A 27,709-nucleotide genomic window follows, 5' to 3' on the forward strand; every position below is an offset into this window, starting at 1 on the left:
TTTAACATTTGCCAGATTAAACTAAGTGAAACTAGGCATTTTTAAAATTTGCCAGATTAAACTGCAATTGAAACTAGGCACCTCTATCATTTGCCAGATTTAAACTGCAACTGAAACTAGCCACCTTTTAACATTTGCCAGATTAAACTGCAACTGGAACTCTGAAACTAGGCACCTTTTAACATTTGCCAAGATTAAACTGCAACTGAAACTAGGCACATTCAACATTTGCCAGATTAAACTGCAACTGAAACTAGGCATCTTTTAACATTTGCCAGATTAAACTGCAACTGAAACTAGGCACCTTTTAACATTTGCCAGATTAAACTGAAACAAGGCACCTTTTAACATTTGCCAGATTAAACTGCAACTGAAACTAGCCACCTTTTAACATTTTTTAGATTAAACTGCAACTGATACTAGGCACCTTTATCATTTGCCAGATTAAACTGAAACTGAAACTAAGCACCTTTTAACATTTGCCAGATTAAACTGCAACTGAAACTAGCCACCTTTAACATTTGCCAGATTAACCTGAAACTGAAACTAGCCACCTTTAACATTTGCCAGATTAAACTAAGTGAAACTAGGCATTTTTAAAATTTGCCAGATTAAACTGCAATTGAAACTAGGCACCTTTATCATTTGCCAGATTAAACTGCAACTGAAACTAGGCACCTTTAACATTTGCAGAGGTAAAAGCTTCAATAACCAGCTTGGCAAGTCAACACTCTGCAGTGCTTGGTAGGCCCAGTGCCTCCTAACGAAAGATTTCACAGATGTCGACTTGAAGTTGCTATATTTGATGTTTGTCGTGAAAGGTCTTCACAGGAGTTTGACTCTGAAAAACTTCCATTTATCCAGAGGCTAAACAATACTTCCAGGTTGGTAGCTCTGCTCCACACCAGACACCACCTGGAAGAAATTTAAAGTTTTAATATCTCTGCTAAGAAACTTTAGAACTTACTTTAACTTTTATAGGAACTTAAAGGGCTAACGAATAAAAATTCTAAAAGTTTAAACTTCAATGTAATACATATTACAAACTAAAAGGTCGTACAAATAAAAAAATTTCAATAGTTAGCCTGAACTTCAGTGATGTATATTAAAAACTAAAATGTAAAAATAAAGGCATTTCAAAAGTTACTGAACTTCAATGAACATTTTATCAAAAGAACTAGAAGGTCATACGATTAAAAATTTAATAATTATTACTGAACTTCAATGACCTAAGTCGGCAAAGCATAAAATTCAGTATAATATAAGGAATACAAATCCAAAATAGAGAATTTTTAAATACTTACAATGATTATGGAGAAAGCTGTCCAAGATAAGTTCTCAAAGAGTTTCAAATAAATGTCCAAATCAACACCAAACTGAGGACCACCAGCACCTGAGAGATTGGAAAAGATTTTAGGTTGCAGTGGTGAAGGTGTGTCAGATCTATGAATTTAAAAAAGAAAATAATTAAAAAGTTACACAAAAATTCTTAAACCAGTGATACACAAACTACAGTAAACAAATTTCTGGGAACTCTTAGTCTTTAGCAACTTGCTAACTTTCATTTTATGTCTGTGCTTAGCATTAGGATAAATTTGAAACAAAATAACTAGAGAAAGAGTAGAATGCATGACTAAGCATGACAAAGCATGACAAAATATGACAAAGAAGGCATGACATAGCATGACAGACACACAGGCACTTTCTTCCTGGCAGAGTTTCTTATTTTTGTTGACGCTGAACATCTTAAAATTTCAAATTCTCGAACTCATGATACGAACGATCAACCTGGTTATAATTTTCATAATCACTGTTTGATATGATACTATAATCCACACTAGTGCTCAAAGTTATCGGCTAATAGTAGAACTCTATACACTACAGCCTCTTTAACAGACCACATTGGGGATAAATTTTCTCCGAAATTCTACAGATATTAATCTTTAAGTTAAAAGTGGCCCAAACCACACTTCAGCTCTGATTAATACCGAACTATTCACCTTTAAATCTATCTTAATTTTGTGTACTTGAATGTTTAACACTTAGAAATAGTTATTTAATTACACCTGTGGGAAAACAATCTGAGTCCTCATTACCTTAATGTAACCAACTGAAATTATGATAATTTACATAAGTTTTTTGCTCTAAAATTTAAGTTAAATTTTCACTCTACTCTTAATCTCATTAAACGCACCAAAACTCATTGCCATTTCTATTTGCTAATTCCGTGCTTTAAAGGAATTGAAGATTTAAAATTACCAAGAGTAAATTCTACTAACAAATTAATTTAGATTACACCTAGGCAAATTGATTTCCCACATCTCTAACTTTGCAACTGCATTCTATATAATAAGATATTTATTTAGATAATATATGAAATATAAGCTTTCAACTAGGCTCCATAACGACACAGAAGAGTTGGAAGACCCAGGCCTACATGGCTGAGGACTGAAGCGTGAAGTAAGACGACTGGAGAAATATCGAATTAAAAGCTCAAGATATTAAGATTAGTGGCGAAATCTAACCGAGGCCATTTACGTCAATAGGAGATTATGAAGATTAAACTAATCATAAGTAAAAATTGTTTTTAAAAGAATCTTGAATGAAAACTAAAGACTTTTTATAAACTTTTTAAACAGTTTTAAATAGAGTTTCACAGTATATTCCAGTAGTGAAATTTAGGAAATTATTTCAAAGTTATAAAACTATACACAAAACGACGGAATTTTAATCAAATTATCCGTAAAATTACTGTTCTCAACCGTATATCAGTAGAATACAGGCAACCGTAACTTTACTTAGTTATCTTAGAGTTGGTGACAGTAATACAACTCCTTAACGTCAATATATCCATTTATAAAACCAACTGGCAGGCAATATTTTTTCCAGCGTTTTTAGTCTTTACGGGAAATTTTGAAATTTAGAATGATCACACACTGACTTAAACTTATTAAAACAATGTAACGTTGCATGACTATAGTCAATTATTATTAGCGAGGCAGATTTGCACGGACTCGCAGGGGTGCCCTTTTAGCTCTAAAAAGTTTCCTGTTCACTGATTAGTTGGACAAGATAATTTAGCCAATCTGATAGCAGGAAACTTATGAGAGCTAAAAGGGCACCGTGGCGAGTCAGTGCAAATGTAACTTATTAAAAAATATGATTACACTAATCCTTTATACTATGCATTAAAGCCATTCACACTGACGAATAAATAAGGATAAAGCACTTAATAATCTTGACATATCTGAATAACTTGGTATAGCACTGATAATCCAAAAACACTATGTTAGCATAATCAACACTAGGAGATAAACAGTAAAATATACTTGGATTTCATTGCACTGTTCGAATCACTGCTTACATACACAAAGGCTAACTTGCCTCCCATAATTAAAACCAAAATTAAAGGGAGAATGTACTAACTTGGGAGTTTAAGCGAAGCTGTTTAAGATTTGCACCGTACAAAGTTGCAATTCCTTTTCAAAAAGCAGGTGTGGAACCGCGTACCGTAGACTGCGCGTGGGCGCGTACAGGAGACTGCTCGTGGGCGTGTGAATGCTTGGTACCTCGTCCAGGCCTTGAAGAGCGCATTTGTGCGCGCGATGGTGACTGCGCACGATGGCGCACAGGCGAGGGCTGACGCGTGGACGAGTTCCAAGGGCGCGTAGGTGATCGCGGGCGAGAAGCCGATAGATAAGGCTTCTTGCCTGTGCCCAGATCCGGAGATCGTGGGCGCGTGGGCGAGTGATGGTGCGCAGTTGCGTGCTGACGCGCAGGGAAAGATCACTGGCGAGCTAGAGATCGTGTGCATGCATGGCGCGTGTCAGGAACGGGGCGCGCAGATGTGTGCTGGCGAGTAGGAGATCGCTGGCGAACAGGAGATCGTTGCCGCGCAGGTAAGCGCTAGCGCGCAGGTGAGCGCTGGCGAGCAGGAGATCGATGGCGAGCAGGAGAGCGCTGGCAAGTCGACTCTGCTACTGAAGATCGCTGGCGCGTTGGTTCTGGAAGGTCTGGAAGGTCATCAGCAACAGCAGGAGATCGTAGGCACACAGGTGAAACCTGGCACTTAAGGGACTTGCTCACATTGTGAGACAAGCCCTTTTACCCCGAAGGGACCGGTGCCCGTAGGATAACGGGGTGCGTAAGCGCCCACTGCGCATCTGCTTCCAGGAAGGGCAAAGGAAGGTCCACAGGTCTGGCAGGCGTAGGAGATCGCGAACGATCTGCAGAGAGGTCCAGGGATGCAGCTGCAACGGTCGACTCACGTCGAAGAGGATCCTCTGCGGGGGACGTCGAGACGTCGTGGGTGAAGATCTGAAGAGGCGCCTCCTTACTCCCTTATAGGGAGAAGGAAGACCTGTACGGCGAAGAGGAGGACGAGCCTTGCGGCGAAGACGACCTCTAGGAGCAGGAACACCATCGTCGGTCCTCCGAAGAGGAGTCTCTGTCAGTGAACTCCCCCGAGGGGGAGAATCACCCGCAGGAGAGACGGTTGGACTCAGCTCCTCCCTCGAAGGATGTTCGGAGGGGGGGGACTGAGCCTTCAGCAACATCAGCCACCAAAGCAGGGGTTTGACCCGACCTGTCGGAAGCCTCTGCCACAACAACGTCGACGATAGACAGAGGATCTACCTCCGCTATTACCGGCGATTGCTTGACAGCTGCGCCCAACTGGATCAAGTCAAACAGGGCTTCCCTGGAGGGTGAACCCTTAAGCCCCAAGGAAGCCCAAAGCTGCAACAAATCATTATTAGACACAGAGTTATCAATATCCTCCCCCGGAGGAGGAGGAGGAGCTGCCTAGCTATGGGAGGCAACTCCCTCTCCCAAACCCCGAGGTTGATCAACAAAAGAAAGGCCTATGCTACCACTCGACGGCCTCTCACGAGAGACCGATCGAGTGGGAGCTTCGGAGGAGGTTCGGGCAGCGGAAGAGTCCTTGGAATTTTCCTTCTTCAAGGAAACCCTTGAAGGAGAAAGATCCCGCCTGGACTCCTTCTTACGCCGCTGGGAAAACCTCTCCCACTGGGAGGTAGACCACTCCCTACACTCACTACAAACTTTGTCTCTATCAAGCTGTTGACCTCTGCAGTACGGACACAAGGTGTGAGGATCCGTTTCGACCGCCGACATAAAGGTTCCACACGGGCGATCGGGTAATCCAGGGCACTTCCGCATGATAGAGAGAGAAAGGCTAACTTTCAAATACACAAGCTGCAAGAAAAAGCAAAAAAGATTAAGGCTGTCCATATGCGAGGGTGAGAACAGACACGTCTGACTATCACCCGAGCCAAAAGGAGAAATGGATCAGTTCACCGGTGTGTGAGGGGGGAGGGGTAGCTAGCTACCCCTCCCCTACCACCTCGCTAACTAGCGAGAGGGTAGTTAACCCTCGTTAAAAATCTAATGGCTCCTCATTTCAGCTATGCCGAAAGTAATACCCAATGTAAATAGCGTGGTTTGTATTTCGGTTACGGAACACTTTGCGGTTTACTGCAAGACTGACTGTGTCTGCGGTCTCCATGCTGACCGAAGTATGCTTTAATCTGGACCTCTGCCCACAGAGTTTGCCCCCTTGCTGATCCCATGGCAAGGGTGCTAAATGACACCGGATTTGTCCTCAGGGGAGGTAGAGATGTTGTGAACAGGACGCGATATCCCTGACTGATTACGGAAATCGTCCAGGAAACGGCACTGAGTTGCTGCAACCTATCTGCGCAACCTTGTAGGTATCCTGCCACTGGCAGACATGCAGGGAAACTGCCAATCCTAGCGTTTGCGGCCTCGGTTGCTTCCTCTAGGATTCTTCCCTCCCCTGGGGGACTTCTTGCCTTTCTTGTCCTTGACCAGAAAGGGCTTAGACCCACTGTCTTAGCTGCCGTTGATTGGTGGGACGTGGCTGCCGAGGTGCTGGGGGTTTATAGGGCTTGAATGTCAAAGCCCTATATAGGAGGGAGTCTCGGTGACTCCCTACACCTCTCAGCCGCCTGCTTCATGTCCTTAGGCTCAAACAGGTTCATTCCCATAATGAAGGAATGTCTGAGCCTGAAGATTTTGGTGCTAGAGGACTCCCGGTATTTTCTTGGAGTCCTTTGACTCCCTCCCGGGAGGGATGCAGGACTCCAACAACGACGGAGGCAGGCTCTTCTCCACCCTTATTCGAGAAAACTTTATCGCGCGAGGTGGGGTTTCCCTCAATGGTGTGATTGGGGATCGTCTCACCTCCCGTGACTCTCCTGAGGGCGGGAAAACTTCGTCCGAAGGTAAGGGAGAAAAGTCTGAGGGGGGAGAGTGCCTACCTCGAAGACTTACGAGGAGACAGCTACGTCCTCGGAGAAGTTACCTCGTCCGAACTCCTCTTTTCCTCTTCGGGGAAGTGGTTGCAGCCAAGGATTTGTGGCTCCACTCAGAGAGAACAGCTTGAAAGCCTGTGCTACCGCTCTGATTAGAGTCCCAAACCAGGCTGCCATACGGTGCGCAGGAATCAGATTGACGTGCAGGATCAGAATGAAGAGCCCGTGCGGACCAGAATGTTGGCACGCGCGCGTACGAGTTTGTTGGCTTACGCGAGCGCGCGGAAGAGATCGTCGGCGCTTGTGCGCTTGAAGATCGTCGGCGCTTGTGCGCTTGAAGATCGTCGGCTCTTGCACGCGTAAGAAGATCGTCGGCGCTTGCGCGCGTTAAAAGATTGGCAAGCGCCGGAAACCATCGGTGCCCGCGAGCGGACGATCGTCGGCGCTTGCGCGCGTAGGAAGATCAGCAGCGCCTGCGCGCGAAAGAAGATTGTCGGCACTTGCGCGCGTACGAAAATCGTTGGTGCTTGCGCGCGTAAGAAGGTCATCGGCGAGCACGCGCGTGCACTAGGTTAAAGGGTCAGCTGACAGGATGATCAGGAACGGGGATGTGTCCTTAAAAAAAAGGGCGGGCATCCCCCAATGAGGACCGTAGGCAGGTCTGCTTTATAGTCCAGAGCTGAAGTCCTTCGTTGCAGTGCAAGGTTGAGCTGGCAGGACGATCAACACTGTAAGTTCTGCTTGATACTCCGAGGTGGGGTCTCTATGAGAGACTTCTCCCGCGAATGGGAGAGGTGCCTTTCGTAGAAGAGACTTGGAGACACTCGCAGGCTGAAGCACTGGTGAGCGCCTGTGCGCTATCTCAGGAAACTCCAACAATGTGCGCTGATGCGCAGGTGAACGTTGGTGCGCAGAGGAAATCTGGCGCTTAAGGGGAGTATGTGCAGTATTTGCCCATATGCCCTTTTTTTCCCGAAGGGATCGATGCCTGTTAACAATAGGATGCGTTGTAGCCCCAGCGCGTCAGCAGTTAGAAACGGAGACGGCAGGTCAGCAGGTCTAGGAAATGGCGAACAATTCTGCGGAGAGGTCCGGATCAGCAAGCTGGTCTAATCAGGAACAATCCTCCAAAGAGGAGTCTCTATGAGTGGCCTCTCTCACGAACGAGAGAATTCACATGACTAATCCTGCAGCTGCTCAGCTCCTTGAGCATAGCAGCAGGTGCGACCGCTCAGCCCCAAGAGCATAGCCGCCTGAAGTTTTCATGCGCCCGGCCTTGCAACCACTCAGCTCCTTGAGCATGGTTACAAGTGCGGTCGCTCAGCACCAAGAGCATAACCGCCTGAGGACCAAGAAAACCCAGTCCAAGTTAACAGGAATTATTCAGGTATGAGAAGTTCCCCCTCTGCATGGAGAACATCTCACACCTGGGAAGGGAACCTCCCTCGGAAGGGAAGTTACCCCACCCCTAGAGGCGAACCTCCTCAGCATTCTAAGATGAACTGAAGAGCAGGCAGTTGTCACGGAGGAACTTCTAAGAGAAGAGATAACGCCCATGACAGAAAACTCCCCAGGCACAAACAGGACAGCTCTGCTTTGTTGGCACACTTTAGTCAAACGAAGAAAAACTACATAGCTAACTGGGAAAATAAAATTAAAAATTATTTTAACAGAAATTCCCCAAGGAGGAACTCCGAAGAGTAACCCCAAAGGGAATAGCATAAAATAAGAATAAAGAATTAAGTATGCGCCCTCCTCCCCCACTGACATTCACGGGAGAAGGAGGAGGGCGGAGTAACAGAAATAAAAACAGAATTATAACAATTATAATTATCTAAATCAACTAAGAATGTTCACTAATAGTAAGAACCACTGACCCCCGAAGGGAAGTGTTCCCCACAGAGAAGCTGAAAAGTTAAAAAAACAATTAATTTCATTAAAAATAATTAAGACAAATAAACGGAATAGCAACCCAACCCACAACGGGAAGGAGCTTCCGTAATAGAGCGTAGTAATAGTAAGGGGTGACCGACCTCGAGTAGAGAGAGAGACCATAGTCAATCCAAACTCCAACATTCCCTTCGCTGAGAATCCAAGTTCCCCGTAAGAAAAGAGGAACAGCGAAGATAATTGATGAATGAAGAGAGTCCAGCGATGACGATTCCCTACGGCGGCCGAGTTAACAGAAAAAGCCGAAGGAAAGACCGATGGACCAAGAGGGAGAGGCCGTACCCCATGACGTGAAACCGTGGTGGCCTTGCACTACGCAAGTGTCGTTGTCGTACATCACACACACAGCACAAACACTGAAAGAAAACTTACTACCTTTCTTATACACAAATATATACATAAACATAATGTTTATATATATAATACAAGTATAAGAAAAAGTAAGTAAACCAAAACAAAAGCATTAATGGCTGTCAAAGAGGCGAGGGTGAAAGCGGACACGTCCGGCTACCACCCGAGCCGAAGTAAAAGTGAGCTCAGCACACAGGTGTGTGAGGGGGGGGAGTGTAGCAAGCTACCCCTCCCTAACCCCCGCTAACTAGTGATAGGGGTAGTAAACCCTCGTTAAAATTCTAATGGCTCGTCATTTCAGCTACCCCGAAAGTAATACCCATATTAAATAGCGTGGTTTGTATTTCAGTTACGGAACAAATCATTATTAGATACATTGACATTAACATTAGATGATACAATTAAATCCTCCCCGGGGGAGGAGGAAGAGCTGCCTCGCTATGGAAGGCAACTCCCTCTCCCAAACCCTGAGATCGGTCAACAGAAAGGCGGCCTACGCTACCACTGGACGGCCTCTCGGGAGAAGCCGATCGAGTGGGAGCTTCGGAGGAGGTTTGGGCTACGGAAGAAGAGTCCTTAGGATTTTCCTTCTTAAAAGAAACCTTTGAAGGAGAAATATCCCGCTTGGACTTCTTCTCCCGGCGCCGGGAAAACCTCTCTCACTGGAAGGTAGACCACTCCCTGCACTCACCACATACATTATTACTATCACACCGTTGGCCCCTACAATAAGGGCATAAGGTGTGTAGATCGGTGTCTATTGCCGAGATAAAGTCCCACAAGGGCGGTCAGGTATCCCGGGACACTTTTGCATGGTAGAGGCCAACTTCACAAACACTCTGAGAAAAAAGAAGAAGCATACAAAAGATTAACAATGGCTGTCAGTGTAGGCGAGGGTGACAGCGGACACGTACGTCTAGCGCCCGAGCCGATAGCAAAGTGAACTCAGCACAGGTGTGTGTGAGGGGGGAGGGTAGCAGGCTACCCTCCCCCAGCCCCCACCCTCCGCTAACTAGCGGTGGGTTAGTAAACCCCCGTTAAAATTCTAATGGCTCGTCATTTCAGCTATGCTGAAAGTAATTACCCATATTAAATAGCGTGGTTTGTATTTCAGTTACGGAACAAACAGTGTTCTCTGATTAAGAAGTTGACAAAACTTTTGGCCGGTAGGATGCTTATCAACATCTTTGAGTTGCAAGTTAAATTTTTGTGTGATGGGGGAAGGATGGAATGAAACTAGGGGAACTTGGTTAATTGAGGTCACAGATAATAATGCTGTTCAAGGCACTAGAGGATCTACTGAAGTAATGCTGATTGATGTACACACACAGCATAGCAACTTTAGCATATACATCATCAAGAAACAAGATGATCAAGTCATGAACATGTTAATTTTTCTGACTGAAGAACTTTTTATGCACGATGAAGGATAGGGAAATCCCCCTGTCCCAGTTTACATCTTTGGGAATAAAATTTTTTAGTGTATTGACTAAACAAAAAGGACTAGTTGGTACCCATAGAATGTTCTTACATCAAATGTATCTGTACATAAGGGAAGGTCAGAGATGGCAACTTGGTGAACAAGAAAATATCATCTATTTCTCTAGCTCAACACCCTCAAGTTGGGGCAGTGGATGGAATTTTTCAGTAATGGTGCAATATAGATATGTGATACACCTCTTTGCCAAGATTTATTTTGTAAAATAAATTCTATCTACCATGGCACATTTCCCAATTTTGTGAGGTAGCCTGACAAGGGACTTGGCTGAATTTGGTTGAATCCTTAAGGTGCTATAGCCCACCCTTCCCTGTTTTCCACTGCAAATGTAGCTTCATATGCCGACTCCCGTACTACCACTACCTCAACGCCCACCAAGGTGACCCGAGGTAGCAGCGGTGCCTATCGGAACTGCGACATAATCGCTCGTCATGCATTTCTAGTAAAAAATTATTCCCCGCTTAATTTGAACCTATACATTGACACACTTCATCTTGGTCTTAGCATCAACTTAAAGAGTTGGTGAGTTTTACTTTGCCTCAGTCTTAGTGGTCTTCAATATAGGGGTATCATGATTCCACTGTTACTGGGTTTCAGAGCCAAAATTGTTCTCGAATAATGTTACCCATTTAATATCTTTCTACTCTTGTGTCCTGAGATGTAATCAAAGGAAGGGATGGGATATTTTCAGTTAACCTGGCTGAGGCTTATTCTTATGCTCCACTTCGCTTAGGTTCATGGAAATAACTCAAGTTTGTTACAGGACAGAATTTATCAGTTCAATTTTTTTTTTTTTTTGGTTTGAGCAGTTTCTCAAATCTTTGTGAAAATGGTTTAATCTACAAGTGAGAAGTTTTCTTCATGGAGACTATAGAGTGGTCTTCAAGAAACTTTGTGAAAGTTTTCTTTAATGAATGGTTCTGTTGAACTTTTTTTCAAGGATGGCAATGTAGTTGTTTCAAAAAGTCCTGTCTGATTCAGTCTCAATTAGTTTTGTCTTGAAATAATGATGGCCTCCTTTTGGGGCAGTTTTGTTAGAGAGAGTTTGGAACTTTCTGCTTATAGCTAGGTATTCAAGAAATAAAAATTCTTTTGGTCCACAATTGGATGTGCAAGAAAAGAACTACGGGTTTTGGGAACATACATGTACAATAATTTTCAATAATTTTCAAAATATCTTATGTGTTTGGGATAAGTCAGCAGACATTTAAGACATATAATGGGGGAAAATTATAACACTACTCTGAACTTGAAAAAATTTATATGGAGTATTAAGTTTTATCACAAGCTTTAGTTGATTTTATTTTTTTTTTTGGTCTTTTTAATCCGGTCTAATTTTACATCCAGAATGTTTTGTGTGAAAGTGGTGTGATTGATTTTACAGCATAGGTTGAAATGATACCAAATGGTGTGAGTGTAAGGGTATGGTTGATTAATTTGTATCCTATAGCGCTGAATGACCTTTGATGCCCCATAGCTTGGCTTGAGGCCCAAATTTTATAATTCAATCCAATAGACCTGGAAACAGTTTCTGTATTAACTATCGAGCATCAAAGGAAACTTTTTGGATTGTGGATTTTTTTGTCTACCTCAATCTATGTCTTGAGGTAGTGGTTCTGGGTACACTTGGGCACGCTATTCTATCTTATTTCTCTAACTCTTGTTTATGTATAATTTATATGTGAGAGATCTATTTTAGTGTTGGTGCTGTTCTTGAAATATTTTATTTTGATTGTTCATTATTCATCTTGCAGATTATTTATTCCCTTTCCTCATAGAGCTATTTTTCCCGGTTGGGGGGACCGTTTTGAAAACAGACCTTTTTTTTTTCTTTTTATGAAATTCAAAATGATTTGGTATGCCATGTATAGTACATCTGTTGAAAAGTTTTTCCCACAAGTTTCAACTAATTACCACCCCCCTTTTTTAGTGAATATTTTTCGTTTTGAAAATAGACTTCGGTTAACCCCTATAGGCTTCCACAGTTTTTTACCAAATTACAAAAATAAAAGATAAAAACAATCACAAATAAATTCTCTACAGGAATCTTCCCAGGAAATTGAGGTGTAACAAAAATAAGTCCCTTATTTTCAATGAACTGCAAATTGGGGAAAAAATTACCCATGACATATGCAAAAAATTATTTAGAAAAATAAAGACATAAAAATTTCCAAATTTCGAGGGAAGAATTTAAAGCAAAATTCAACGAGGAGCTCACAGGTTTTTAAATGAAAGAAATCGGACAATAAACGGATTTTGAGCGAAGCGAAAAATCTATTTTTGGGTGAGGTAGCCATGTCGTCCTGATGGAAGTTCCTTCATTAGTAGCTTCCTAGGTATATTTGACTACAGTGATATATCCCAGAGAATTTACCAAAGGTATCCAGAATTCTAACTCCTGGAGCGAATATCCCTTAAAAATTAAAAAGGGATATCGCGTAATATCAAAGGACGAATTATTGACACGTCTCATAGCTATCTACACCCCCAATAGTGTTTTCACTTCGAGAGGGAAAAAGTGGCAAGAATATAGGAGAGTCGTTAAAGAGGCGAAGCTCTCGACACTCCTACTGTACTGTAAATAGTGCGCCGAATCGCCACCGCGAGGCGCCACCAAGACATTCTTTGTAGCTTTGTAGGTGCTGCAGATACAGTACCATAGGGAGGGATTCATTATCCTTTTGTCAAAAAGAGGGTGGGTCCATCAGGACATGGCTACCTCACCAAAAAATAGATTTTTCGCTTCGCTCAAAATCTGTTTTTGGGACTCAGGCCATGTCGTCCTGATGGAAGTTTACCAGAGCAATAATGTACAGTATCTGTGGATTTTCAATTTGCCGTTATCTCGAGATAAATATTTCCTATTTGGTCTTCTGGACCAGAGACACTTGATGTTACCGTTATACATCAATTAACTGATCATAAAATATGTCAGTTCTTCCTGCCCCCTACAGGGAAAAATCTAGGTAGACTTTAGGAAAAATCTTGAGGATTGTGAGTTCAAGGAACAATCTAGCAAACAGTATGTATATTAGTGTCATTATATACGTAAAGCATAGTTTGTACTTAGATGGTATAGTTCTGTATAAGTTACTGATACCTCCCAAGTCTGGATATGAAAAGACAGACAGGTTTATATACGTGTAGGAAACCTTAAATCAGTAAGATAAACAGTTAGTACAATCAGTTCTTACCTGTTTGCTTGGAATAGTAGAAACTATAGTCCCCCAATATTTCCTTAAATATTAAGAGAATCAAGGATGCTCTGATTTATACTTAATTTTGAATATTTGAGGTGAAAGAGACACAAAGATTCTTTCTATTGTTTATTACAAAAATAGAAATCATGGTTGTAATCAATTACATCTTACGCTAAACAATTCTGCGTAAAAGCATAAACAGTAATAACAGAAAATAAATAAGTTTCACCTGAAAAGGAAACATTAGCCACTCAAAGGGAAATATAATATTTCACGATGTATACTGTTATTACTAGGAACACTGTGCATATAAGAATGCCTGGCACTTGTGTCAGCTTATTATGCTTGATGTCACCTGTATAGATAGAACAGTCTATAGTGTCTTCCTAAACACAATACTTAACATGATATACCTTAAAAGTCTATCATGTACACCCTTCACTAAAAGTCCCAATTAGTGCACTGTTCTTCGCAGTAATTAAGCGGCAGGTTTTATAACACTGCCTGCCGCAACCACATGAAATTTTATTTCCTGTAATTGCTTCACGTAGTGTTTGAAGAAAATTCTGGAAGACTTCCAACCAGTGTAAGCACGCAGGCTTTCAAACGACATTGTCTGAAATAAATTCAGAGACGAGGCAACTTTTCTCGGATCATGACCTACGGGTGTACTGTCTGGATCCGCTCTGCGTATAAAATAGGTGATTTTCGCCCTTATCTGTTTCAAGGATAACGTTGAACCAGAAGTCTCTCCCCTGAAAAGCTGACCTCCCTTAAAGTAGTAGGTTGGCCAGTGCACCAGCCGCCCGTTGAGATACTACCACTAGAGAGGTATTGGATCCTTTGACTGGCCAGACAGTAATGCATTGGATCCCTCTCTCTGGTCACGGCTTATTTTTTCTTTGCCTACAATTACACAGAATAGTTTGGCCTATTCTTTACATATTCTCGTCTTTCCTCATACACCTGACAACAATGAGATACTTAACATTTTTTCACCCAAGGGGTTAATTACTGTACTGCAATTTGTTCAGTGTACTTTCCTCTTGGTAAGGGTAGAAGAGACTCTTTAACTGTGGTAAGCAGCTCTTCTAGGAGAAGGACACTCCAATATTAAACCACTGTTCTCTAGTCTTGGGTAGTGCCATAGCCTCTGTACCATGGTCTTCCACTGTCTTGGGTTGGAGTTCTCTTGCTTGAGGGTACACTCAGGCACACTATTCTATCTTTTTTTTTTTCTTCCTCTTGTTTTTTTGAAATGGTGTGTTGGGCAGGCTTAATAGAAGGGCCATGGATGCCTGGTGGTTTATCAAGAGGTAGTCTTTTCCTTTTTCTGATTCTTTTTCTTCTCAAAACCATCCTTACTGTCCTCCCTTCAGTTGAAGTGGCTATCCTGGAGGGTATTTAGCCTTGCATGGTGTATCGGCTCCTCCATGTTGACCAGTTTTTCCGACTTTTTACTATAGTCTATGGGTATCATCAATCACTTTGTTTATAATTCTGTACGTATTGTTTTTGTTATAATTCTTGTTAATCTAGTTTTTAAGTATGATGTCTCTTTTTTATTTCTATTAATTCTTATGCTGTCTGGAGACATTGAGCGAAATCCAGGACCAGTACGTCCTAGATTTCATCAATGTCGTCTTCTGTATTGCAATATTCGTGGTCTTCATGCAAATATCCAAGACCTTACAGTTGCGTCCAGACAGTATGATATTCTTTTGTGCTCAGAAACTTTGGTTTCTAATATGAGGCACTCATCTGAGCTCCTTATAACTGGTTTTAAGAAGCCAATAATGTTGAAACGTGATGCCATCCCTAGGGCCAGGGGAATGGCGGTGTATATTAGGACCGAGTACCCTGCTTCTCATAAGTCCTGCTATCAATGTGGATGTCATGAGATTCAGGTAATAAAAGTTTGTGGCAGGCATAACAACTTTTATTTATGTTCTATCTACCGGAATCCAGACATGGATGATTCTATCTTCGATTGTCTTCTTACCATTATGGCTAAGATACAAGAAGATGATAGAAAGGCTTCTTTTGTCTTTGTTGGTGATTTTAATGCTCACCATAGGGAGTGGTTAAGTTCCATCTCTCCTACCGATCGCCATGGCTTAAGAGCTTTAGACTTTGCCTCTGAATCAGGCTGTGAGCAAATCATAAATGAAGCTACTCACAGGTCTGGTAATTGCTTGGACCTTGTATACACTGACTCCCCTGGCATTATAACTGGTAAGGTTGGTTCTCCAGTCGGGACATCTGATCATGCCTTGATTTCATTATTAGTGAAGACTGAGCAGCCTGTCCCTGATATATCATATTCTTGTAAAATTTATATGAAATCCCAAGCAGACTGGAATGGGATTTTACATGATCTTTTGTGCTTGAATTGGTCACAATTATATAATAGTGTAGATCCTGTTGTCCCTTTGAATGAGAATCTAGTCAACATAATTGATAGGCGTATCCCTTCTCGTGTGCTAAGGTACCGAGTGAAGGACAAACCGTGGTTCAATGATGATTGTAGACGTGCGTTTTTGGAGAAGCAGGAGGCCTATCAACTTTGGAAGGGTAACAGATCAGATTTGACCTGGAACAACTATACTCAGCTTCGAGCTTTTGCTCAGAGAGTTTATGCCTCAACTGAAAAGGAGTACAATTTAACCATAAAAGAAACACTTTCTGGTACAACTCAGGAACATAAATGGTGGTCTACCCTTAAATCTGCACTCTTTGGTGTAGATGCAACAGTTCCTCCTTTACTTAAACCAGATGGCTCAGTCACTCACTGTCCAAAGGAAAAGGCAACCCTTTTGGCTGATGTTTTTGACAGTAAACAGAGTAATGAAAAACTTGAACTTCCTCATTCCTGTTTTCCTGAGGCTAAACTAACTAGTTTAGCTTTTTGATCTCGTGAGATTAAAGCTCTGTTGATGGACCTTGATGCTTATGGAGGTGTTGACTCAAATGGTATTTTTCCTTTGTTTTTTATAAAGACAGCAGATTTCTTAGCTCCAAAGTTATCTGTTATTTTGCGCAAGTTAGCAAGAAGAGGAGCTTTTAGCACTAGTTGGAGATTTGGAAATGTTACTCCTCTATGTAAATGTGTTTGTGGTAGCTCAAGTCCCAGTGATTACCGCCCAATTTCCATAACTCCCATATTATCTAAAGTTTTTGAACGTCTTCTGGCAAAACGTCTTAATAGGTTTGCTGAAGGTAATCATCTACTCCCTAGTTTGCAATTTGGTTTTCGTAAAGGCCTTGGAGCATGTGATGCCCTTCTTACAATCTCCAATGCTGTACAGAAATCCCTTGATTGTGGTCGGGAAGTTCGGATGATTGGCCTTGATTTTAGTGCTGCCTTTGACCGTGTTAATCATGAGGCCCTTGTTTTCAAACTGAAACAGTTGGGAGTGGGTGGGTCGTTTCTTAGCATTATTATTGATTTTTTAAGTAATAGATCTCAAAGAGTTGTTGTTGATGGGCACCATAGTGATTATAGGAATGTGATATCCGGTGTTCCACAGGTTAGTGTTCTTGGCCCATTACTTTTCATACTATATACACATGACATGTGGTTTGGCCTAGAAAACAAGCTTGTTGCATATGCAGATGATGCTACTCTCTTTGCATCAATTCCATCCCCTGAATGTAGATCTAGGGTTGGTGAATCTCTTAATAGAGATTTAGCTAGAATTAGTGCATGGTGCAAATTATGGGGTATGAAGTTGAATCCTAACAAAACTCAAAGTATGATTGTAAGTAGGTCAAGGACGGTGGTTCCTCAACATCCGGATCTCAGTATTGATAATGTTTTTTTAAATATGAATGACTCTTTCAAAATTCTAGGTGTGATTCTCGACAGTAAATTTACTTTTGAGAAACATATAAGGTCTGTGTCTTCTTCAATTTCACAAAAAATAGGCTTATTGAGAAAGTCTTTCAAGATTTTCGGTGATCAATCTATTCTGAAGAAGTGTTTTAATTCTTTCATTCTACCTTGTTTTGAGTATTGTTCTCCTGTCTGGTCTTCAGCTGCTGATTCTCATCTTAATTTGTTGGACAGAAACTTACGGTCTATTAAATTTCTTATTCCTGATCTAGATATTAATCTCTGGCACCGTCGTTCAATTAGTTCATTATGCATGTTGCATAAGATTTTTCACAACTCTGACCATCCTTTACATTCAGATCTCCCTGGACAATTCTATCCTGTTCGTAATACTAGGCAGGCAGTTAATTCTAATAGCCAGGCCTTCTCCATCACGAGGCTCAATACTACGCAGTACTCTAGAAGTTTTATTCCAGCTGTGACCAAGTTGTGGAATGATCTTCCTAATCAGGTGGTTGAATCAGTAGAACTTCAAAAGTTCAAAGTTGGAGCAAATGCTTTTTTGTTCACCAGGCGGACATGAGTCTTTTTATAGTTTATTTATGACATATTTATTTTTGATGTTGTTGATAGTTTATTATATGACATGTCTGTTTTGACGTTGTTTCTTATTTTAGAATGATTTATTGTTAATTTGTTCTCTTCATTTACTTATTTCCTTTCCTCACTGGGCTATTTTTCCCTGTTGGAGCCCCTGGGCTTATAGCATCTTGCTTTTCCAACTAGGGTTGTAGCTTGGATAGTAATAATAATAATAATAATAATAATGAAGTTCTACGAAGATAGATCTTTAGGCATTCCACTGGGCAGAGGGATGCTTCTTCCTTCAGAGGGCAGATTATCCAGGGACCCCATCTCTTAGTGGGCAGCTCGTTCTTGGCGAGAAACGTCGGGTCCGGAAAGAGGTTCAGTTCTCCGCTGTCTGTGAACTGAATGTGGCCATCATCCCTCGAGAGAGCCACTATTTCGCAAACTCTGGCTCCTGAGGCTAGTGCAAATAAGAATATCACCTTTTGAGTCAAGTCTTTCAGCAAGCAATCTTCATTGTTCAGAGTTGATGCTAAGTGAAGAACTTTATCCAAAGACCATGAAATGGGCTTTGGAGGAGCTGCAGGCCGAAGTTTAGCGCAGGCTTTAGGAACCTTGTTGAAGATTTCATAAGAGAAGTCTACCTGGAAGGCATATAGTATTGGTCTGGCCAGGGCGGATTTACATGTAGTAATCGTATCGGCTGCCAAACCTTGTTCATGAACATGGATGAAGAAGGACAAACAGAAATCCGTAGAAATCTCCTCAGGTTTCTTCGCCTTGACAAAGGCCACCCATTTCTTCCAGGAAGACTCATATTGTCTTCTAGTTGACTTGAACTTGTATTCTTCTAAGAAGTTAATATTGTCTTTAGAAATCCCAAACTGTTTCTTGACCGCCAGGGCGAGAAAATCATGAGATAAAGGTTCTGAGTTTTCTCTGATGAAGCGGAGACAGTCAATTTCTGCATTTGCTGAGTCAGAACTGGTTCCGGCAACGGGATCAGCTTCAGGCGTAGTTCCGTTATCAGAGGGAACCAAATGCTGTTGGGCCACTTGTGGGCCACTATTGCTGCTGTCCCCTGAAAGGATCTCAGTTTGTCGAGGACTTTCAACAGAAGGTTGGTTGGAGGGAACATGTAGATCTTGGACCATCTGTTCCAATCTATGGACATTGCATCTATCGCTTCTGCTAGAGGATCCTCGTATGGGGCTACATACCGAGGTAACTTCTTGTTGTCGCTCATTGCAAAGAGGTCTATCTGCAGTCCTGGGACTTTGCGTAATATGAAAGAGAATGATCTTGCGTCTAGAGACCATTGCGGAACCCTTGAAGGTGGACTGCTGACAAGTGCCATCTCTTCTTCTTGGCTTTACGAAGGATGGCCAATATCACTTGATTTATGTGAGGCAATCTCGAGCCTTGTCGATTTAGGCATCTCATTACTACTTCGCTGTCTAGAACCAAACGGATGTGGATTGAGCATCGAAGTTTCAGTTTTTTCAGATAGAAAAACTGCCATGGCTTCCAGAAAATTGATGTGGAAGGACTTGAAGAGGGGAGACCAGGTTCCTTGGACTTTCCGAAGATGAGAATGACCTCCCCACCCCTCCTTCGAGGCATACGTATGAACGGTGACTGCTGGTGGCGGTGGTTTCAAGGGCACCTTGTTTCTTAGGTTCTTGGCCTCCGACCATGGCTTGAGTAGTGATCGCAGACGATTTGGTATCGGTCTTTGTAGATCGCTTCGAGCGTTTGATGCGTATTTTCTCCAAACTCCTGATGCATCTTTTAATTGTGCTCTCAATACTGGATCTGTCACTGAGGCAAACTGGAGGGACCCCAACACTCTCTCCTGTTGCCTTCTTGATATTCTGTCGGATTGAAGGAGTCTTTTGACACATCCTGCTATCTCTTTCCTCTTCTTTGATGGAATGGAAAGGCAGTGTGTCTGTAGGTCCCAGTGGACACCCAGCCACTGGAACTTTTGAGCTGGAGAAAGCTGAGACTTTTTCAAGTTGATCTTGAATCCTAAGTGTTCCAGGAACTGGATCACTTCCTAGGAGGCTTGCATGCATTCTTCCTCGGATGCTGCCCATACCAGCCAATCGTCCAGGTAGGGTACCACCTGGATTCCTTTCAGGCGTAGTTGATGAATGACTGCATTCGCAAGCTTTGTGAATACCCTTGGGGCTATGTTTAGGCCGAAGGGCATGGCTCTGGAAACGTACTTTCTTTTCTGTAGTTTGAACCCTAGGTAGGGGGAAACTTGACGGTTGATTAGAACGTGCCAGTATGCATCCGTCATGTCTATGGAGACTGTGAATGCCCGCCTGGGCAAAAGGGTCCTTATGTGCTGAAGCGTCAACATTCTGAACTTGTGGTTCACTATGAACTTGTTGAGTGGTGATAAGTCCAGAATGACTCTGAGCTTTTCTGAATCCTTCTTCAGAACACAAAATAGCCTTCTTGAAATTTGATGGACTTTGCCTTCCGTATAACTCTTTTGTTCAAAAGTTCCTGAACATATTCTTCCAGTACGGGGGTTAAGTGTTGGAAGAATTGAGGGAAGTTTGGTGGAGTTGAGCTCCAACTCCACCCTAGTCCTTTCTTGATTAGGCTTTGGGCCCAGGGATCGAAGGTCCAACAATCCCGGAAGTGGAGAAGTCTCCCTCCTACCGGCAGCATCTCACTTGGAGTGCTGGCTGGAGGACTTGCCTCCTTGGCCACGTCCACCTTTGTTGCCCCTGCCTCTGAAGGAGCGTCTAGGGGATCCTCGAAAGGAACCTCGAGACTTCGGCTTAAAGGTAGTTGATTGCCTTTCAAATACTGGGGTGAACACGGGCGACTGGGTCGCCAGCATTTGGGGCACCAGTTGAAAGGTGGTGGTTTTTTTGCCACCGTCTGGGGCACCGTGGCCATCGGAAGCTGTTGCTGCTGCTTTGGCCTAGAGGGCACTCTTGGTCGTTTTGACTTGTTCTTCGGCAGGGGACCCTCATCAGCGGAAGATTTCCTTTCAGAGGACAAGCCCCATTTGGAGAGGAGATTCCTATTCTCCGAAGCGGCTTTGTCCACGACCTCTTTGACTACTTCACTTGGGAAGAGGTCTTTTCCCCAGATATTGGAGGCTATCAGCTTCCTTGGTTCGTGCTTCACTATAGCAGAAGCGAACACGAACTCCCTAAAAGCCCTTCTGGCTTTAATAAAATTGTACAGATCCTTGGTGACTGTTGCCAAATGAGATTTGGCAAAGACCATGTACATATCTGGGGTGTCTGGGATGCTTGCCAGTCTCTAAGCCAGTCTGCAGAGACATGGAAGCAGCGAGATGTTCCTTAGTCTCCTGTTCCCTGCGCAGGAGAAACTCTGACAGCTTCGGGAGGTCTTCGTTGAACTGCCGTCCAGCGATATCTGCCTCCAGCTTCCCAACTGAGAAGGTTATGGACATTCTTCCAGTCCTTATCATCTGAAGGGAAGGCGAGGGAAAAGGGTCTACAGTACACTCTTCAAGTGTAGGGCAAGGTTTCCCTGCCTCAACTGCCTTAAACCCTTTGTCCATAAAGGGGAAGGCACGTTTGGGGTCAGCAATAAAGGATAGGTGCTTTTTGCTGAGAGCTGGCACCTTGGAACTAGTAAAGGCCCTCTCTTTCAAGGTGGTTGTATATAAGGCCTGTGTCTTAGATAGTTCAAGGACAATCGTCTCCTTCGGCTCTGTCTCCTCCTTGGATGCTGGCTCTGTCCTCAGACGGACATAGCAATCCGGGTAGGCCCCTTTACTAGGCCAAAACTCGATTTCCTCTACTGGAACTGTGCCCAATTTCTCTGAGAGGAAGATCTTCCCCCCGACATAGGCATGTGCTCTGCGTACCTCCATGGGTTAACGTCAGAGAAGGCGGGGAGGTCCTTGATGTTTAGCTTCTTCGGGGCTAAACGTGACGCAACAAGCTGATAAATCTCCGTCCTGAAAGAGGCTTCTTTCTCGGACGATTTCTTCTAAATGTCCTGCACCATGGATAGTAGCGAGCGTAGCGTACTTGTACAGTAATGTAATCCAACTGGGATGCAGTGGAGGAAGTCGAAGGCGTCGGCTCAGTCACCGCTGCAGATGATACCGAAATAGTTTCGGTCTTCTCGACTTCAGACTCGGGAGGTACCTCATCCTCCTGCTCCAGTTCTTCCACTAAGAGATTGTTCTCAGTCTCCTCTGAGACAACAGACATGATGTCCTCTAATTGGATGCTCTGTAAGGCATCCGAAACGTCAGGTTCTACCGGAATCTGAACTAAGGGGATCTCAGGTTGAGCCTGGGGAATAATTGCATCTGCAGATGCCCTAGGGAAGAAACAATCCCTCATCCTCTCATAAGGAAGGTATGGGCCAGAGGTGTTCTTCTGAAAACCCATGACCCATTTTCGCAGCGTGTCCCTTGCTGCATCCCTCGACTCAGTAGACTTTAGATCATCAAAAGCCTCAACCAGTTTGTCACAAACGGTACATACCTGTGGGTCCCAGTACTTGAGAGCCCCTTTGGTGACTGCGCAGCGAGCATGGGCCCTGCACAATCCATGTCCGTAGTAGCTCTTACTACGGACCCTGCAAAAGTTGTTCCCGCACTTGGGATGCTCCTCCTGTAAAGAAAGAAAAGCTTATAAGTATTCGGTGAAATTCTCAGATTTCAGCATACATATTTTAATTAATATTAGCTTGGATAGAGTAATATAGAAAGTAGGAAAGACACCTACATGTGTTTCCTGTCCAGCCAATTGCTATGACCTGCTCCAATATTGAACCATAGATTCATAATGAATTCAAAGGGAAGATAATATCCTTAGATATAAAGTGTCTTCTTAACACAGTCTTCCATGTTCAATATAGGGGATTAAATTAATGGATAATAACCATTAATTGATAGGGAGAATCACTCCCTAAATGTGATGATCTCACAATTGGCTGCCCATGAACCACTTTTAGGTTGGAAAACTTTTGGGCTACAGCACTGACTGGCGGCGGCATGTCGCCAGTATTGCTGGGCTTGCCAGCATCTGCCGGGCCCGCCGGCACATGCCGGGCCTGCCGACACACGCCGAACTTGCCGGCATATGCCGGGCCTATTCTGGGCTATTTGAAAGCAGATACTGTCTTCAAGATAAGAGGTCGGCAGTTGCCACCCTGCCCCCCGGCAGCCGAAGGATCCCTCTATCAAGTAGGACCCGGCGACAATTATATAAACTTGGGTGGCCGACTGCCGGCCGACAACTCAGTTGCCGGCAGCCGGTCATAGTATGTTCGTTGTCGTTGGGTAGTCGATCAGCGACACCCACGGCAAGTGGCGGCATAGTAACTGCCGGCCGACAGACACCCAACATGGCCGACGACAGCTACTAGCTGCCGGCGGCCGGCCCAGTATATGGAAAGGCAGAGAGAAAGAGAGGATGGAGGACGGCAAAGGCACAGCCTTGCCGGCGTACATCCCGAAAGAGGGTACAAGTGGAAGGGGAATTATATTCGGGCTTCCACTCAACCATATCCCATCCATATGGGCTATGGAAGGCAGTCCAAGGGAGGACTGGAGAGCACTCTCAAGGATATAAGGGTACCTGCCAGCAGCCGGCCCAGCCTTCAGCAGACAGGGAACCTCAGGCCAATTCTATAGATTACCCATAGGGTCAAATGTAGAACAACGGCCAGAAAGGGTGATGGTTCATCCAACACAAAAGAGATAGTGGGGAAGGGGTAAAAGTCCTATAAGTAAGGTAATACCCTAAGGCATTACCTAACTTGAAGGATTCTGATCTCATAAAGTAACCTCAAGTAGGAGAAATCATTTCCCCAGGTTGGGTTAGTCGAGTGAGAAAGCAGCCATAGGACACAAACTCACCAGAGAACAGAATGTTGTACCAGAGATCTTAAACAAGGAAGAAATAATTTCTTCAGTCTAAGATCTACTGGTACAGGACTGTCTGCTAGACCGAGGAAGGAGGAATTGATATACAAGAACCTCCAGTATGGCCTAGGGAGGTCTAGCCTCCTGAACGGCAACTTAACCTGACTTGGGAAGTCATTTCACCAAGACAGTAAGATGCCTAAAACAGACTTTACTCTGATGTCCCGTTCTCAACTAAAAAACCGTGTCAGTGGTTAAGAGAAAGAAACGAAACACCCCAGTAAATTTTGCCTGAACACAGTTCACAGCAAAGTTAACTGAGGATAGCCTAAGCTGATCAGAGGGAAGGGGAATTGCTCTTAGATCTCGTAGAGATGGTATCGACTTGAAAGGTATAGGAGGTGTCAGTCTCCCCTTAAAAGACAATACAAGAGCAATAAGGGACATGTAAGAAAGTATACTAAAGCCCCTAGGCTATCAAGTCTAGGAGCATAGAGAATCGTTCACCGAAACTCTCTTGTATACTATCTTGGAAGAGGAAAATGTTATGCAGTAATATCTTAATTGTATAAAATATTGCCTGAGCTTCAATAAAACTTTACCAGGAAGGTTATATCATGCATGAAGTGTGTAGGTGCCTAGGCTAGGAAGCCTAGCACTCGTGAGGCTCGATCATAAATAGGCAAATCCATGACAACCATGACATAATATAAAAATCCCTAGCTAAATATCTAAATAGCTAAAGTTATTAAAGCGAATAATGCTGGGAAATCGTTCTTGCTAACTAAATGAACAAGAAGAACGAGTGCGTCCATGATGCCATCCGGCTGGCAACAGCTCTTGTTACGTTAAATACGATCTCAATCGAAGAGCAAAACTGGCAAGAGCTTACATTTACACAATTCAAAGATATTATTTAACTTTCCAGAAGCTGATGAGGCTGGTGAAGACATCATAGCGACGAAATACTTCCAAAATAGCGAGAGATAACACGGGATAAACACTGGTCAGCAAAGCTACAAGCGAAAGAATAGCTTGGTGGCGCCTCGGCGCACTATTTACAGTACAGTAGGAGTGTCGAGAGCATCGCCTCTTTAACGACTCTCCTATATTCTTGCCACTTTTTCCCTCTCGAAGCGAAAACACTATTGGGGGTGTAGATAGCTATGAGACGTGTCAATAATACGTCCACTGATATTATGCGATATCCGTTTTTAAATTCTAAGGGATATTCGCTCCAGGAGTTAGAATTCTGGATACCTTTGGTAAATTCTCTGGGATATATCACTGTAGTCAAACATACCTAGGAATCTACTAATGAAGGAACTTCCATCAGGACGACATGGCCTGAGCCCAAAAAATAAGGAAGAGAGACTTTGAAGTGCAACAATTTTAGGAAAACTTACTTTTGAGATATCGGCCATCAAAGTTTAAGTGAAAAAAAATTTCATAGAAAACAAACATAAAGTATTATAAGTACCTGAAATATCTTTTGGATGTTCTTGGGGGTACTTTTATGGTACCTGGTCCCCTCACTTATTATATATAAGTGATATTATCCCCTCAAAAGGGAGGGTATCATGAGAAACCACCTCACTCATTGTAGCCAGGTTTTAAAAGTGCAAGTTATGTTTTTACTTAGGGAGATGTAATTCTTTAGGGATATTTAGTAATTTCTAAGTGGATTCAGTTATTTCTTAGACTTCAAAACCTAACCTTTAATTAAAAGGCCCCAGCCTTATATCCAGGATCATCCTGCTCTTCCTCCTGGTCAGGCTCCCGTAGGCGTTTTCTTACTTTCTTTGATTCTATTTTCCCTCTTAAACTCTGCTTCAGTCTCTCCTTCTCTTGTTGTGCCTGTGCTTTTCCTGTAAATAGAAATAAAATAATCAATACCCATAGAAGTACAGTATTATAAATTATCATCAAAATTCAATGTGTACGGAAATATATGAATATATCAAAACTATAAGACATAAATAAGATACCGTGTGTGTATGTATATATTACCCGGAGGTGCTCCACTTATTTGTGGGACTAAAGAGCTTTCTTCATAACCAGAATTGTGTTCACTTGCAACAATTTGAAATGCAGCAATGACCCTCTGCAAACCCTGGAATTTTGTCTTGGGACACTTGGCCCACAATTTTCCATTGAAAGACTCATTTATGTTCTGAGTCCTTCCTTTCAAGCATCTTTCCAGTAGCTCATCTGTTGTCAGGCTGTCATACACCTCTTGCAAAAGATGCTTGACATCAGGAGGGAGATTTATCTTCACCTTCATCTGCTGGTGTGTCCTTGGCTCCTTGCCACGGGATATGTCAGCCTTGTAAAAACACCAAGACCTTTCACCATCGGGGCACAGCGAGTGGTCCGGTGCTTCATCTGTACTAGTTACATGGAGGAGGGTAGCTAAAATATCCCTCCTCAGTTTTTCCAGCCTGTCACACTCATCATAGCTCTTAGCCCTCCGTATGGCAGCACTCAGACACATCACTAGGTGACCTATAGTGGTGTCACTTAGTTTTCCCTTGCCACGCAAGTACTTATGGAAGCGAGTTTTTCCAGTTTTTGTTACAACTTTATTCACAAGTCTTTCTCTCAGATTTCTCAACCTAGAGCCGAGTCTTTTGGCAAAATGATTTATGCACTCCTCTTTCTTGACACGGTGATTTCTTCCATAGGGCCCTTCATTGTTATTTAGCCCTATAACTGCATTATATGCACTTGAATCTCCGTCACCAACAAAGACTGAATACCTAAAATTATATTTGCTAATTGACCGACTCCAGATCTTTTTGGCTCCCTCAGCTTCCATCATACCGGATGACTTTTCAAAGTTCCTTGTACAGGTTTTGCTTTCTTTGTGGGTCGCCTCTACCACTTCAAATTCCTCTTGGCTGATTTCATTCCTCTTCAGTTTGTTTTCATTTACCACACACTTATAGCAGAATTTAGACAAAATTTCAGCGTCTAACACAAATCCCGTGCAAGCCTCTACAACAATGCCTGCACCAATATTGGAATTATGGCCTCTGGTCATCCAGGTGCCATCATAGATGACATCAATGTCAAGGACTCCATTATCGTCCGGATGAATATTCATTTTTCTATAATATTCAACAACGGACCACTGAACTTTCTTCTGAAGGGCATCATATTTATTTTTTCCAAGACTATGAACATATTCCTTGTTCCGTTCATAAACTGTTTTACTCATTAGGTCCACTGACAATACGCCACTAAGTTTTCGAACACCTGAATACCCAGTTCCATCCAATATCGTATTATACACTATTGAAGTGGTTATAGGGGAAACAGTGGCTCTCTTGTGTCCAGTCACATTCATACGTGGGGAGTTTTTTTCATAGATAACCCGTTCACAAACATTACAGGTAACCTTTATATCACTGTCAAAATATTCCCTATTTATTGTCAATTCTCCCGATCCATTACATTTTTTATCACGACAATTCATGTTCTCAGCCATTTCATATATTACTTGTTCGCTAGTAAGCACTACAGGACACTCTTCGTTCACTTCAACCCCCCCACTACCTTCCCCAAGACCATGAACTTTTTCGTATTCAGCAAACAAAAGTTTTCTAATCTCTGCACCCGATTTTTCTGCCACACACTCACTATTGGTGTCATTAAGGGCTTGTATATCCAATTCTCCTTCGTCTTCTACACAATAATCAATGTCGTCTTCATCTGACAAATCGTCCTCCGACTCATACAAAGGATCTGGCGTAGCACTGGAAGTTGCCTCGTCTGTCACACCACTACAACTAGGTGTTGCCACCATAATATTCATTTTCTCTTTTTCATATAATTTCAATTTCCTTTTCTGTTCATGGCGTTCTTTCATTATGTCCCTCAGTTCCAGCCTCCGTTTCCATGCTTTTTTCTTAGGCATCTTGATAATATTATATAATAACCGTGAACAAAAAAAACATTAGCTGGCAACTTTCACGAGGTAAACAATAACACTGCGCTTGAAAAGAGAGTCAATGAGATACTGGTGTCTTTGTGAGTCTCTGTGAAGGCCTGCTTGGTGGATGTTGTACGGATTTTGTTGCCAGAAAGTAGGAAATTATATTGTAC

General features: G+C 42.9%; 1 protein-coding gene across 3 annotated transcripts; it reads right to left on the bottom strand.

Moving 5' to 3' along the window:
• On the bottom strand, positions 1 to 27,709 carry LOC137625312 (uncharacterized). Of its 3 annotated transcripts, XM_068356143.1 has the most exons (5): positions 25,613 to 27,709; positions 25,319 to 25,470; positions 1,305 to 1,393; positions 428 to 915; positions 1 to 81 (listed from the first exon to the last, which is right to left on the bottom strand). In XM_068356143.1, the coding sequence occupies exons 1-2, from the start codon at positions 27,519 to 27,521 to the stop codon at positions 25,325 to 25,327; spliced, it is 2,055 nt and encodes a 684-aa protein (XP_068212244.1). In that variant the 5' UTR covers positions 27,522 to 27,709; the 3' UTR covers positions 1 to 81; positions 428 to 915; positions 1,305 to 1,393; positions 25,319 to 25,324. The 3 variants fall into 3 exon arrangements, 2 of the variants coding, with proteins under 2 accessions (XP_068212244.1, XP_068212243.1); XM_068356142.1 differs by having other exon boundaries at positions 1 to 915; XR_011040834.1 differs by lacking the exons at positions 25,319 to 25,470; positions 25,613 to 27,709 and adding an exon at positions 3,427 to 3,451 and having other exon boundaries at positions 1 to 915.

This window comes from Palaemon carinicauda, chromosome 32 (genome assembly GCF_036898095.1).
Source record: "Palaemon carinicauda isolate YSFRI2023 chromosome 32, ASM3689809v2, whole genome shotgun sequence".
Classification (NCBI taxonomy): Eukaryota; Metazoa; Arthropoda; class Malacostraca; order Decapoda; family Palaemonidae; genus Palaemon; species Palaemon carinicauda.

Coding starts and splice junctions, on each gene's coding strand:
- LOC137625312 (XM_068356143.1), bottom strand. CDS start 27,521: ATGCCTAAGAAAAAAGCATGGAAACGGAGGCTGGAACTGAGGGACATA. Junction 25,471..25,612: donor AATAAGTGGAGCACCTCCGG/GTAATATATACA, acceptor TTCTATTTACAG/GAAAAGCACAGGCACAACAA.